The sequence below is a fragment of the Anomaloglossus baeobatrachus genome, chromosome 2, assembly GCF_048569485.1.
Source record: "Anomaloglossus baeobatrachus isolate aAnoBae1 chromosome 2, aAnoBae1.hap1, whole genome shotgun sequence".
In the NCBI taxonomy this organism is placed as follows: Eukaryota; Metazoa; Chordata; class Amphibia; order Anura; family Aromobatidae; genus Anomaloglossus; species Anomaloglossus baeobatrachus.
In genome coordinates, this window is record NC_134354.1 from 23,930,650 (window position 1) to 23,943,902 (window position 13,253).

General features: G+C 50.1%; 1 protein-coding gene across 2 annotated transcripts in view; it reads left to right on the plus strand.

Moving 5' to 3' along the window:
* Positions 1–786: 786 nt before the first annotated feature.
* LOC142290868 (nectin-3-like protein) overlaps positions 787–13,253 on the plus strand; it is a 67,461-nt gene continuing 54,994 nt past the window's right edge. For both annotated transcript variants that reach the window (XM_075334925.1, XM_075334924.1), the window contains exon 1: positions 787–871. In XM_075334925.1, coding sequence (XP_075191040.1) covers positions 811–871 — 61 coding nt within the window. In that variant the 5' untranslated portion in view covers positions 787–810. The remainder of the gene's footprint in view (positions 872–13,253) is intronic.

Below are 13,253 nucleotides of genomic sequence, written 5' to 3' on the forward strand. Positions count from 1 at the left end.
ATTGCTTAAAACTAATACTTATATAAAGAGTAGATGATAACTTGCTGATTGCTCAAGGTCCAGCTGCCAAGAACCCCACCAATCCCAGCTGATACCCCCATTAATCCCAGCCAGGTCCCCCACCAATTCCAGCAGGGTCTCCCGCCAATCCCAAACTGGACCTTCATCAATCCCAAACTTAACCCCCACAAATCCCAAGAATGAGGCTCAGTTCAACGATTCATCAGATTTCACTATAAAGGGGAATTTCCAGCTTGAAAATTTAAGGCATTCCAATAGGATATTGCGTGAATGGCCAATCGATGTATCAGGAATGTAGAGGCGACCGTGTGTGTGATGTTATTGATTTCTATGGGAGCTGTGACATTTGCCATGCATGCGCGCTCTGCTCCCATATCAATAAATGCAAAAAGGTGCTTCGTTTTCATGATCACCTCCCTTTATCTTCATCATATAGTCAAAAGACCATTTTTTACTTAACGCCAAATTCATGAACGTCAGTGCTCCGCTTTGAAGAATTTGGTGCAAAAACTGGCAATAAAAAAACAAAAGACAAAAAAGTGATTTAAAAATTTATCAACAAAAAAAAAAACTCCTGAAGATTTCCATATAACTTAAATACTTTTACACCACATTGCAACTTTTACATATTTTGCTAAAGCCTGGAAAATGCTATATGCTTTGACCAAAAAAAAAAAAAAAGAGAAAGTCTCTCTGGTGCCACCTGGTGTCTGCCTTATAACTGAGATGACATCAATCTACTCACATTATTCATGATTAGAGAGATCGCTGGTGTGTGAGGACTCGGGCATGTCTCTGCTGCTCCAGCTTCTGTGTGTGGCCCTTTTTCTACACGTTCGGCACTGTCAAGGTGAGTGACCTCCAGCATAATCCAACTCTGTAGTCTGATACAAGCAGATTGATTATAGCTCCCAACATTTATTTTTTATTATTATTATTATTAGTATTATTATTATTAATTATTATTATTATTATCTATTTATAGAGCACCATTAATTCCATGGTGCTGTAGATGAGAAGGGGTTATATACAGATTACATATACAAGTTACAGTAGACAGACTAGTACAGGGGGAAGAGGACCCTGCCCTTGCAGGCTTACATTCTATAGGATTTTGGGGAGGAGACAGTAGGTGGGGTGTAGGTCAGGCGGCAGCTCCGCACGGTGGTAAGGCGGCAGCTCCGCACGGTGGTAAGGCGGCAGCTCCGCACGGTGGTAAGGCGGCAGCTCCGCACGGTGGTAAGGCGGCAGCTCCGCACGGTGGTAAGGCGGCAGCTCCGCACGGTGGTCGGGCGGCAGCTTTGCACGGTGGTGAAGCAGTGAGGTCATTGTAGATTATATTAGATTATAAGCATTTCTGAACAGATGAGTTTTCAGGTTCCATTTGAAGCTTGCAAGGGTAGCAGATAGTCTGACGTGTTGAGGCAGCGAGTTCCAGGAGACTGTGGATGCTCGGGAGAAGTCTTGGAGTCGGTTGCATGAGGAGAGAATGAAAGAGGAGGAGAGAAGGAGATCTTGGGAGGACCGGAGGTTACGTGTTGGAGTGTAGTGGGAGATTAGTTCAGAGATATACGGAGGAGACAGATTATGCACAGCTTTGTAGGTCAGTGTTAGTAGTTTGAATTGGATACGGTGGAGGATTGGGAGCCAATGGAGGGACTTGTGTACCGCCCCGCGGCCTCGGCTGCGACCGCCGAGCCGCTCGGATCCGTGCTCGTTCTGCGGGCGGAGCCTCTCACGGACCCGGGGGTCACGTCGCTCTGCAAGGGGGAGGATGGAGCTACACGTGGGGGATGCGGGTATGCCGGTGTTGGGGTGGTTTTCGTGACGCCACCCACGGGTTGTGGTGATATGGGTCACCACCGCTGCGGTGAAGATGGAGGGGCTCCCGGGAGAGATGGCAGGGCGCAGCTTGGTTGTTAACCCCTCAGTGGGTAGGGGCGGTGTGTCCCGGGGCCCGGTAGCGGGGAAGCTGCGGTGCGAGGCGCAGTGCTGCGGGGAGGTGCAATGATGTCGTACTCACAATTAAGTCACTCAGAGTCTCTGGTAAACCAAACGAGATGTAAGACGGGCGGCCCACGGCCGGCTGCAGCACTGGACGGTGTGACAGGGTCCCCCTTTCTCCTGCACCTCAACTTGTGTGGACCACGGTGCCTAAGCACGGGTGGTCCGCTCCCCGGCGGGTATGTCGTGGGAGTTCCTTTGCCCGCAGGTGCTGGCCCTTGGATCTATGGCCTCTGGCGGTGGCTGTTGTCCAGTCAGGTTGGGCTGTTGCCGTCAATCGGGACTTTGTGTGGGAATGGAGCCCGGGAGGTCCAGACCTCAATCAGTTAATTTGACTATACGGTGGCCTACGGCCTAGTCAGGGTCTGAGTATCCTTCCTGGTGCTCCGGTAAACTGTTGGCTCCCCGGTTCGGTTACGGCGGGCTCCAACTCAGTCCCGGTCCCTACGGTTCCACCGGTCGTGTTCCCGGTCTCCTGCAGGCAGCCCCTGCCGTCTGCCTGCCTGACTATAGGGGGGTCCTAGGCTCCGACCTAGGCCCCGCGCAGCACTGTGTGTGTCACACTCCTCTACTACCACTCAACTATCTGAAACTGCCTTTGAACTTCCTGCCTCAGGCCAGCAGACTCCTCGGTGGGCGTGTCTTTCCGCCTGACTCCGCCCACCTGGTGTGCCTGTCTAACACTGAGGGAGGCAATCAGGTCTTGATTGAAAGGGTGTTACCTTCCTAGTGTGGGGAGGGGGTGTGTGCTGTGTGTAATGACCTTTGACCCCTGGGCTCCCGGGCGTCACATTCGCCCTTGGTTTAATGCAGACCGTCCGCTGGCTGCCCGTCCACACCGGTTATTTTTGCAACTGTGAAAAGATAAAATTTTGTTAACAAAAGCATTCTTTTTCATTCTTCCCTTATGGGAGGCACATTCTTGAACCGTTGCAAACGGGAAAACATTTTTAATAATAACAAACGGGAACGGGTCCATGTCCTTCCGCCTTCCCACCCAAGCCACCTAGACCTTGATGCCACCACTACAACAGGTAGCACCCCTTTTCCCCAGTCCAGAAACGGGAACCTGGCCTAGGCCACCCAGGCGGGAACGGGTACGGGAAGCGCACCCGGCAGTCATGCAGGGGCCCCATGTCCAAGGGGACCTCTGCCCCCGGAGGATGGTCACTGGTTCCGGTGGTGACCGGACCCCAGCCTGCACTGCTGCGGGTGCTTCCTCCAACCAGCCTCTCCGGAGATTGGCAACACGGGAAGGGCATGGAGGGGGCAGGAAGGGACAATATTTACAAACCCACTAGTTTATGGGTTGGCCTGCAAGTTCTCGGCCGTGTCCATGAGTAGTCTCTCATGCAGAACAGGGAGGGGACAAGGTGACAAAAGGGTGACAAAGGTGACAGAACATGTCCCAACGGGGACGGGGCTCTTCATAGCCAATGGGCTACCACAAACTTGTAGGTCCCAACGGGGACTGTAACTGTTCAATCAGGTGAAAGTCTCGGGTGATTAGGGCTCATTCATTCAGATATTTACACAATCAATACATCGCACCCCTAAATAGTGGTTTCCTTGTACCTAAGTGGGGGCCTACCTAGGTTAGGGCGTGTGGACCGTCTGGCACCAGTGTCATCAACGGGAGATAGTGGGACAGAGGGGACAACAGGTCCCTCTTCCCTGGTGTCAGGTGTGGCAGGTAGAGATCTACAGGGGCGTGGTATAGGTGTATCCCTGGGCATTGGTTCTGATAGCTCGCTGGCGGACGTCTCCGTCTCTCTTTCTTCCACTGGTTGTGGGAACATTAACACTGGAACAATCACCATGCCGTTCTGCATAGGCCAATCTGCTGGGAAGTCGTCCATTACCGTATGGATCACTCCTTTCTTCTTTTCCACGCTCGGCTCAGGAAACCATGCGGTTGGCAGAAGTAGGCCTGGATGGCTTTGGCTGCAGTGCGGCCCGTCAGATCTTTAACCGGGACAACCACCATGAACCTGGAGTAATGGTCCACGATAGTCAGGGCATATGTGTACCCATTCCGGCTGGGCGTGAGCTTGACGTGATCCAGGGCAACCAACTCCAACGGCTGGTGGGTAACGATCGGCTGAAGGGGGGCCTTCTTGCTGGCCTCGTCTTGCCTCCTCAAGGTGCAGGGGCCACACTCCCGACACCAGGCCTCGCATTCCCCTCCAATAGAACCGCTCTCTCAGCAGCATCTCCAGCTTCTTCCAACCGAAGTGCCCCGCCCCATCGTGGTAGGCCTTTAGGACCATGGGCACACTAGCTTGGGGTACCACTACCTGGCGAACCTTCTCATGAGTCTTGGGATTGCACAGCTTTCCCTTGTACAGGTGTAGCCGGTCCTTCTCCTTCCACAACCGTTGGGCCTCTGAGGGAGCTGCAGGATCCATCCTGGGGGCGCCCTGTGTGATCATGGCTTTAACCAGTTGGACAGCGGGTTACCGATCCTGAACTTCCTGCAACCCCTGCTCGGGTAGTGGGTCAAAATTCACCTGCTGTTGGTTCACACAGGGCTTCTCCTGTCGGGGCTGGTGGAAGGCGGGAAGCAGCTTGATCTCTTCAAGGTCGTCATTCTCCACCCCATCATCAGACAAGTGCGGCATGCGGGACAGTGCATCCGCGTTGGTGTTCTTGCGGCCGGCCCGGTACTTGATAGTGAAATCGTAGTTGGACAGTCGAGCCATCTACCACTGCTCCAGGGCACCCAGCTTGGCCGTGTCCTGGTGTGTCAATGGGTTATTGTCTGTGTAGGCGTGAATTTGGCCGCAGCGAGGTAATGCCGGAACCTCTCAGCTATTGCCCACACCAGGGCCAGAAACTCAAGCTTGAAGGAACTGTAGTTTTCGGGGTTCCTTTCCGTCGGCCGAAGTTTTCTGCTGGCGTAGGCGATCACCTTCTCCTTCCCATCTTGTACCTGGGACAGGACTGCACCCAAGCCCACATTGCTGGCGTCGGTATAGAGGACGAACGGGAGCCCGTAATCCGGGTAGGCCAGGATCTCCTCACCTGTCAGGGCCGACTTCAGCTGGTGGAAGGACTTCTCCTCATGGTTCTCATTCCAGACGAACGGGGAACTGGTGACTTTTCCATTCTTGGTCTGCCCCATGAGGAGATCTTGCATGGGCGCAGCCATCTTCGTGTACCCCTTGATGAAATGACGATAGTAGCCCACCAGGCCCAGGAACTGCCTGACCTCTCTCACCGTGGTCGGCCGTGGCCAATTCTGGATGTCAGTGACCTTCTCCGGGTCTGGGGCCACTCTTTCGGCACTCACCACATGCCCGAGGTACTGCACTTTGGGCTTCAGCAGATGGCATTTGGAGGGCTTCAACTTCATCCCGTATTTGGAAAGGGCTGCAAACACCTCAGCCAGGTGCTCCAGATGGGCTTCGTATGTCTTGGAGTACACGATCACATCGTCCAGATACAATAGGACAGTCTCAAAGTTGAGGTGTCCCAAGCAGCCGCTGAAAGGTCCCCGGGGCATTGCACAGCCCGAACGGCATACTGTTGAACTCGCAGAGCCCCATGGGGGTAGCAAATGCGGTCTCCTCACGGTCTTCCGGGGCAACTGCCACCTGCCAGTATCCGCTGGTAAGGTCAAGAGTAGAGAAATAGCAGTTTTTAACGCAGCCAGCGACTCTTCGATGTGGGGGAGAGGGTAGGCATCCTTATGGGTTATCTGATTGATTTTCCGGTAGTCCACGCACATCCTCATGGTGCCGTCCTTCTTCTTCACCAGCACCAATGGGGCTGCCCAGGGACTACAACTATCCCTAATGACCCCTGCCTCCTTCATGTTCCTCAACATGTCTTTGGCGCATTGATAGTGTGCCGGTGGTATGGGCCTATACCTCTCCTTGATAGGTGCATGTGTGCCAGTGGGGATATGATGTTGGACCCCTCTGATCCTCCCGAAATCTAGTGGGTGTTTGCTAAAAACCTGCCCGTGCTCTTGGACTACCCTGTAGACCCCATCTTTGTGATGTGCCGGGGTAGACTCGGTGCCGACATGCAACTCTTGGCACCACTCCTGCAGTGTTTGGAGTGCTTCGTGAATAGTGTGGAGGTCAATGGTGAGCAGCTTAGCTATGGTGGCGTAGCGGGGGAGCCTAACCTCTTCCTCCCCGCAGTTCAGCACTCTCACAGGCGCCCTCCCCCTTTTGACGTGAATCACCCCTCTGGCCACCATTACCGTGGGCCAGTGCTCCGAAGGCGAGGGTTCCACCAACGCCGGGTAATCCCGTCCCTGGGGGCCTACCGCTGCCCTGCCCCAAATCATCATCTCGCTCTTTGGCGGAATTACCAAAGGGGCGGCATCCATCACCCGCACTCCACCAATCTCTCCACCTGTCAAGTTCACCTGCTGGCGGTGCAGAAGGGTCCGAATCTCACGCTGCAAGGCCCTCTGCCACCCTCCTCCCGCAGTGGCAGACAGTTGCTGTAGCAAGTTCAACACCTCACCCATACAGTGCTCAATCACATTGGTCCCTAAGACTACTTTTGTGTTACGGTCACTGGACTCATTCAGCACCACAATCATCCCTTTACGTTTCAGCTGGGTCCGCCCCACTGTCAGGGTCACTTCCTTAAGTCCCACATGGGTCATAGGAAGTCCATTGGCCGCAATAACAGTCATGCCATCATCGGGGGGGCAAGTTCGCTATCAGCCCAATATCGCAGGTATAATGAGTAAGGCATAGTGGTTACCTGCAATCCAGTGTCCAGCAGGGCTGTGATCGGGACGCCGTCCACCACCAAGGGAATGATGGGGCAGCCTCCTACGAACCGGTCTCTCCAATCGGCCGGGCCACGGGGGTCTACTCCTGAGGATTGGCCCTTGGCCTCAGGGGTTGCTCGTTTAATGGACATCGCCTGGAGTAATGGCCGGGCTGGTTGCACCTGTAGCACACAGGTGGCCCATACCTCAAGTCAGAGTTCTTCCTCCGCTGCCTCCACGGGACGTCCTCCGGGCTGTCGGCGAGCTGGATCTTCTCCTGGCACACTATTACTCCCAAAGAAGATAAATCATGCGACTGTTCATATGCAAATTTCTTTTTATTGACCAAGTTGTGCTGTAAAATATGAAAAATGATTCGTCCAAACAAGTCGACGTTTCGGCTGTAGGCCTTCGTCAGACTGGACTTTATCTGAACATGATGACAGAGACAAAAAAATCAATATCATATATACAGGATTGACACAATGTGATTACAGTTTCCAACAAAAATGAAAGTAAATCAATGACATTTTAGACATTTAAGAAAAGGGTAGAGGCATATCATATCATTTTGTAACACAATTCCGTGATATAATGAAGAAACACTCCACTTGTAAAATACAAATACTTGTGGAAACACATATACACCTTATAGCAGCATGGGTACGCTGAACATTGGACCGGGGATACACATAATTAGTGTTCATGTGACCGTGGTTAGTTTAAATGGAAAACCGACCATAGGGAGGAAGTTTGAAAAGGAGGGGGGAAAAAAGGACCAGAGGAAAGGAAGGAAAAGATGCAAACCAGAGAGCGATAAAGAAAATGAAGAAATGAGAAACACTTATAGAAGGAGGGAGGCAGTCTAACTGATACTGTCATCACATAAAGCTCACTGCGTCACTCACCACTGGAAGTATGACAGAATGTAATCACGCCGAGGCGTGAGCCAAGAAACAGCGGAGGACAATGCATCAATTATGATATAGAGAAGACATGTGTTAAGTAAGGTTCATATAAAAAAGGTTCATATAAAAAACATCAACATGGTGTTCTACAGGGACAGTTGGTGATTATTAGATACCTGTTATGGAGTTTGTGTAATCATGCGGTTGGCAACATGTAGATCAAAGATTCTTATGTAAATGTACGGAGTGCCTGTATCACATGCCACGTCAGAAAAGTTAACACCCCAAGGGTTAGTGGTAGGTTCCTGGATCTCAATGTAAGGAAATCATGAATTACAATTAATTCCATTAATGTTGTGTTAAATATGCCCTTATCATCATATACAGGCATATATGTAAGGCACAGGTATATATATAAACTAGTTGCGGTGGATACCTAATGTTGGTTGTGCAGAGGAATCACCTTCACATGTCTCACTTATCTCAGTCGGATTGTTGTGGGATCCATATTCTGAGTAAAGGATAAAGTAGAGGATAAGGTCATGAGAGATGTGAAATGTACAGCCGGTGTTACACTGTGGACAAGCAGAACCCTTATGTCATGAAGGGTATGTTGTATGAGTTTAAAGAAATGACACACCTGCAGGCCAGTGGGAGGGGGTGTGACTGGAGACTGCTAGGGTGCAGACCGATATATGGTAGGTAATATAGGTGAGTCCTATAAAAGAAAGAGAAGGCAGATACCAGATGGCATGTCTGTAGCCACAAAAGGCAATGCTAGTAGGCAAATGGTATAAGGATGTTACCTATGTTCAGGTCAATAACATACAATGTCGCCGGTAGGACCGGAAACGTCAGAGGCCGTCACCTTAGGGCTAAAAGAGGCAATAAAAAGGTTGCAGGTAGCATAAGGAAGTTATATATAGCTGGTAGAGACAAAGCTAAATGAGTTCCATAAGATACCTGATCATGTATCTATAGCAGCAAAATAGTGTTGCTGACCAGTAAGAGATACCAGGCCGTTTTTGTGCAATATCACCGGTAGGACCGGAATCATCAGAGGCCGTTACCTTAGGGTCATGAAAAGAGGAAAATAAAGAGATTTGCAAGCAGCATGATAGAATCATATAGAGCAGGTAAAGAGGGAGGTCGGCTACCATAACTTACCACGTTGGTGCTGGACGTGCGGTCTGTGCATGGAGGATCCTGCACTGTGTGTAGTTACAGCGTGCAGACGTTTTAAAGGAAGTGTGGGCGTGTACTGCTGTTACTACTTCCTATCAATGGAATACAGGAAGCAGGGCCCGTGGAACGCACACCGCGCATGCGCAGTGCGTGCCACCGGCCCGGCCCCCTGCTGGTGCGTCACAGGAGCTGGTATCTAGTGCCTGGGTGTTTACTAGTATAGATAACCACTGATCACGTGCATCGGCGTAGGTGAGAGACATTATCCTAGTCCAGAGTGCCATAGGAGATATGGGAGAAGGTGTATTTATCCAGGGAGTGCTGGCTAGTGCTCATTATCAGGACGTATTAGCGTTTCTGTAAAAAAGAGGGATACATGTCAGTGTGACAACAATAGACATTTATAATGGTCATAAAAAACGGACATGTGATAAAGGAGAAATTAACCCATATTCCTGGGTGACAAATTGGCATATATGTTATAACTTAGATAAGATCAAAAAGGAAGTATATGCTAAATAATATCAATATCATGCATTACAGCAAAATGGCCATAACCCTGCATCAGTATTTAGACCCACTGATGACATGAAATAGTACATTAGAACGAAGTCTCATATTTTCGGTTCAGCCCATGTGGTTCAAGTGTACCTAGGGTATGGATCCACCTTGCCTCCCTATCACGGAGGCGTTTAACCCTATCACCACCCCTGCGTATAACATCTATGTGATCAATTACTTGAAATTTCAGCTGGGATATTCGGTGACCAACTATCAAGAAATGATTAGGTATAGGCAGGAGGGTGTTACCACACCGGATGTCTGATTTATGTCGACTGATGCGGTCTCAGATATGCTGAGTAGTTTCCCCAACATACCCGAGACTGCAGGGGCACTTAATGTAGTACACCACAAATGTGCTGTCACATGTGTGGAAACCTTTAATTCGAAAGACTTTTCCTGTTCTGGCATGTGTAAAAGTATCACCTTTGGTAACATTGGCACACTGCGCGCATCCCAAACATGGGAATGTGCCTTTCTGTTGTGTGTCCAAAAATGTCTGACGTGATACCATTTTCGTGGAACCTATATCTGCACGTACTAATTGGTTCCTTGGGTTAGGTGATCTACGATGGCAGAAGAGAGGTAGGTTATGAAAGGCCTCGATTTTGGGGTACGCCGTTTTCAGAAGGGGCCAGTGCTGGCAGATGATCTTTCTTAATAGGGGTTGAAAGGGATGATAAGTAGTCACGTATGGTACCTGATTGTGCGCCGTCCTATCTTGTCTAGTGACGGACCCTTTGTTCTCAGCTATCTCACGCGGATAACCCCTCTGTAGAAATTTTAGGCTCATCTCTTCATGTTGTTTTAATTTTGTCTCTGGTTTACTAACCAATCTGTCAACCCGTGTGTGCTGTGATATAGGTAATGCTTTTTTAACATGCCTAGGGTGATTACTAGTGTAAAAAAGAAGGCTGTTCCTATCAGTCGGTTTCACAAAAATGTCAGTGACCAAAAGGCCAGTGTCTTCTTTTATCACCATAAAGTCTAAATAATTAATTCGGGTCTGATCTTGGTGGATGGTAAAAGTCAGTCCGGGCATGAATCCATTAAGGTCAGAGAAGAATTCTTGAAGGCTGTTCAGGTCTCCATCCCACACCAAAAAAATATCATCAATGTACCTTCGCCATAGTAGGGCATGTCTATTGATGAGTGGGTTGGAGTGAATGAACTTATCTTCAAAGAAGGCCATAAATATATTAGCGTAAGGGGGCGCCATGTTGGATCCCATGGCGGTCCCCTTCCGCTGCATGTAAAATTGATCTTGGAACATGAAATAATTTTTACCAAGGACTATTTCAAGAAGATCAAGACAGAATTGCTTATTGTCAATGGGTAAAGTGGTATGCTCACTTAGGAACCAACGTACTGCATCCATACCATCATTGAGTGAAATACTCGTATACAGACTGTTAACGTCTAGCGTTACCAAAAAAGCAGGGATGGGGATATTATGTAAGTCCTTAATGATATCAAGGAAATGTGAAGTATCCTTCACATACGATGGTATGAGGGATATAAACGGAGATAGTATTTTTTCAATGGTCTTAGCCAGAGGGGAGAGTACTGAGTCTGTCGACGCCACTGTGGGTCTGCCTGGTGGATGGGTGAGGTTTTTGTGAATTTTAGGTAAAGTGTAAAACACCGGGATGGTGGGATGTGAATTAATGAGAAAGCTGGCCAATTTTTGTTCTATGACACCTAATTGTAGGTATCGTGAAGAGGTGGCTTTTATGAGGGAAGAAATCTGTGATGTTGGATCTCTTGGGATGGGCTCATAGGTACTTGTGTCGGCCAATTGCCCCAGAATCTCTGAAATATACCGTATATACTGGCGTATAAGACGACTTTTTACCCCCTTAAAATAATGGCTACAGTGGGGGGTCGTCTTATACGCCGGATATACAGCGGTGACTGCAATATGTTAACAAAAACCGCAGATTCGGGGAGGAGGGGACCTGTTCCTGACCTTAGGAGGGGTGGTGCCTCCTCCCCGGACCTACGGAGGCTGTGATTGGCTGACGAATGCCGCTCAACCAATCACAGCCACTGTAATGTTCCAGCCATTTAAAATGACTGAAACATTGAAATCCAGCCCTGGCCAGTGCAGCTGTAGCACTGGCCATTGGCTGGAGCTGGGTGACCTCACTGGATCACCCTCCCCCAGCTCCAATGCTCTGATTGGAGAAATCGGTCACAAGGCCGATCTCTCCAATCACAGTGGACCTGTTGCCGGTGACCGCCCCCATCAGCTTCACTTGTCCCTGCAGCACGCCAGCACACTGAGCACAGTGAGTGACTGTACACAGTGCAATGGCAGGGCGACAAGCTCCGGTCCCATGCTGTTAAGAGACCGGAGCATGGGACCCGGAAGTTGCCGCGCTGCCATTGCACTGTACGAAAAGCGTCCCGATCCGCCGCTGCCCTCCGCGATCTGCCACCTGTTTCCCTGATCTCCTGCCCGCACCCTCACCCCCACACCTCCCGATCCGCTGCCGCCGCCGGCCTCCATCTGCCACAGTGCCACCGCTCCCCCCAATCTGCTGCCCGGCCCCTCACCTCCGTGCAGCAGATTGGAGGGAGCGGTGGCACTATGACAGATGAACAGTGAGTATATCCCAAATTCTATATTTTTAGGGCAGAAGTTGGGGGTCGTCTTATACGCCCAGTCGTCTTATACGCCGGCATAGTCTCGGTCTAAAATGACCGTTGTCCCACCTTTGTCGGCTGGCTTAATTATGATGGTTGTGTTATCTCTCAGATCCTGTATAGCTCTGGATTCCTCAATACTCAAGTTGTGGTTTAACTGAAAATCACCCTTGTGTATACTCATGTTGAGTTTCTCAACCTCACTGTTGACCAATGAAATAAAAGTCTCAACTGGATGGTAGTGCCGTGGTGGCATGTATGTACTGGCAATTGTCAGGCCAAGGTTTTTAAGGTTAAAGCAGACACTACCACTCAGTGGAGGCTCAGGTCTTGTGTTTTCACCACCAAAATGCACTTTCAGTCTAAGAGATCTAAAAAATTGATTAAGCTCTTGCTCTACCTGGAAAGTATCATAACGTGAGGTGGGACTGAAAGATAATCCCTTCTGTAACACTAGATGTTCAGCGGGCGATAGGTTGTAAGAAGAGATGTTGAGGACAAGGTTGGTGTTACCTGGGATCGAGTCCATATCCTGCCCTCTCTGTTGTTGGAATATCCTCCTCTTCCCCCGCCTTGTCCTCTTGCTGGTGGTCTGCGTTGTTCTAAAAAACTCGGCTGTGGGCGGGATGTTCCATAATCGCCTTCTGAATCGCTGGTGGAGGCATACCCTCCATGTCTGTATGAACGCTGGAATCTGAACCCTTCTCCAGACCGCCATCGGTATACAGTGCCCTTGGCGTAATCTTCTTGGTCACGAAGAAATTTATGTCGTTTTTTTGTTTCAAGATTACTGCGAAAGTTGGTTATGAGGTCGTTGGCCTTAGGGGTGCTTCACACACAGCGAGCTCGCTGCCGAGATCGCTGCTGAGTCACGCTTTTTGTGACGCAGCAGTGACCTCATTAGCGATCTCGCTGTGTGTGACACTGAGCAGCGATCTGGCCCCTGCTGCGAGATCGCTGCTCGTTACACACAGCCCTGGTTCGTTTTCTTCAAAGCCGCTCTCCCGCTGTGACACACACATCGCTGTGTGTGACAGCGAGAGAGCGACAAATGAAGCGAGCAGGGAGCAGGAGCCGGCGTCTGACAGCTGAGGTAAGCTTGTAACCAAGATAAACATCGGGTAACCAAGGTGGTTACCCGATATTTACCTTAGTTACCAGCCTCCGCAGCTCTCACGCTGCCTGTG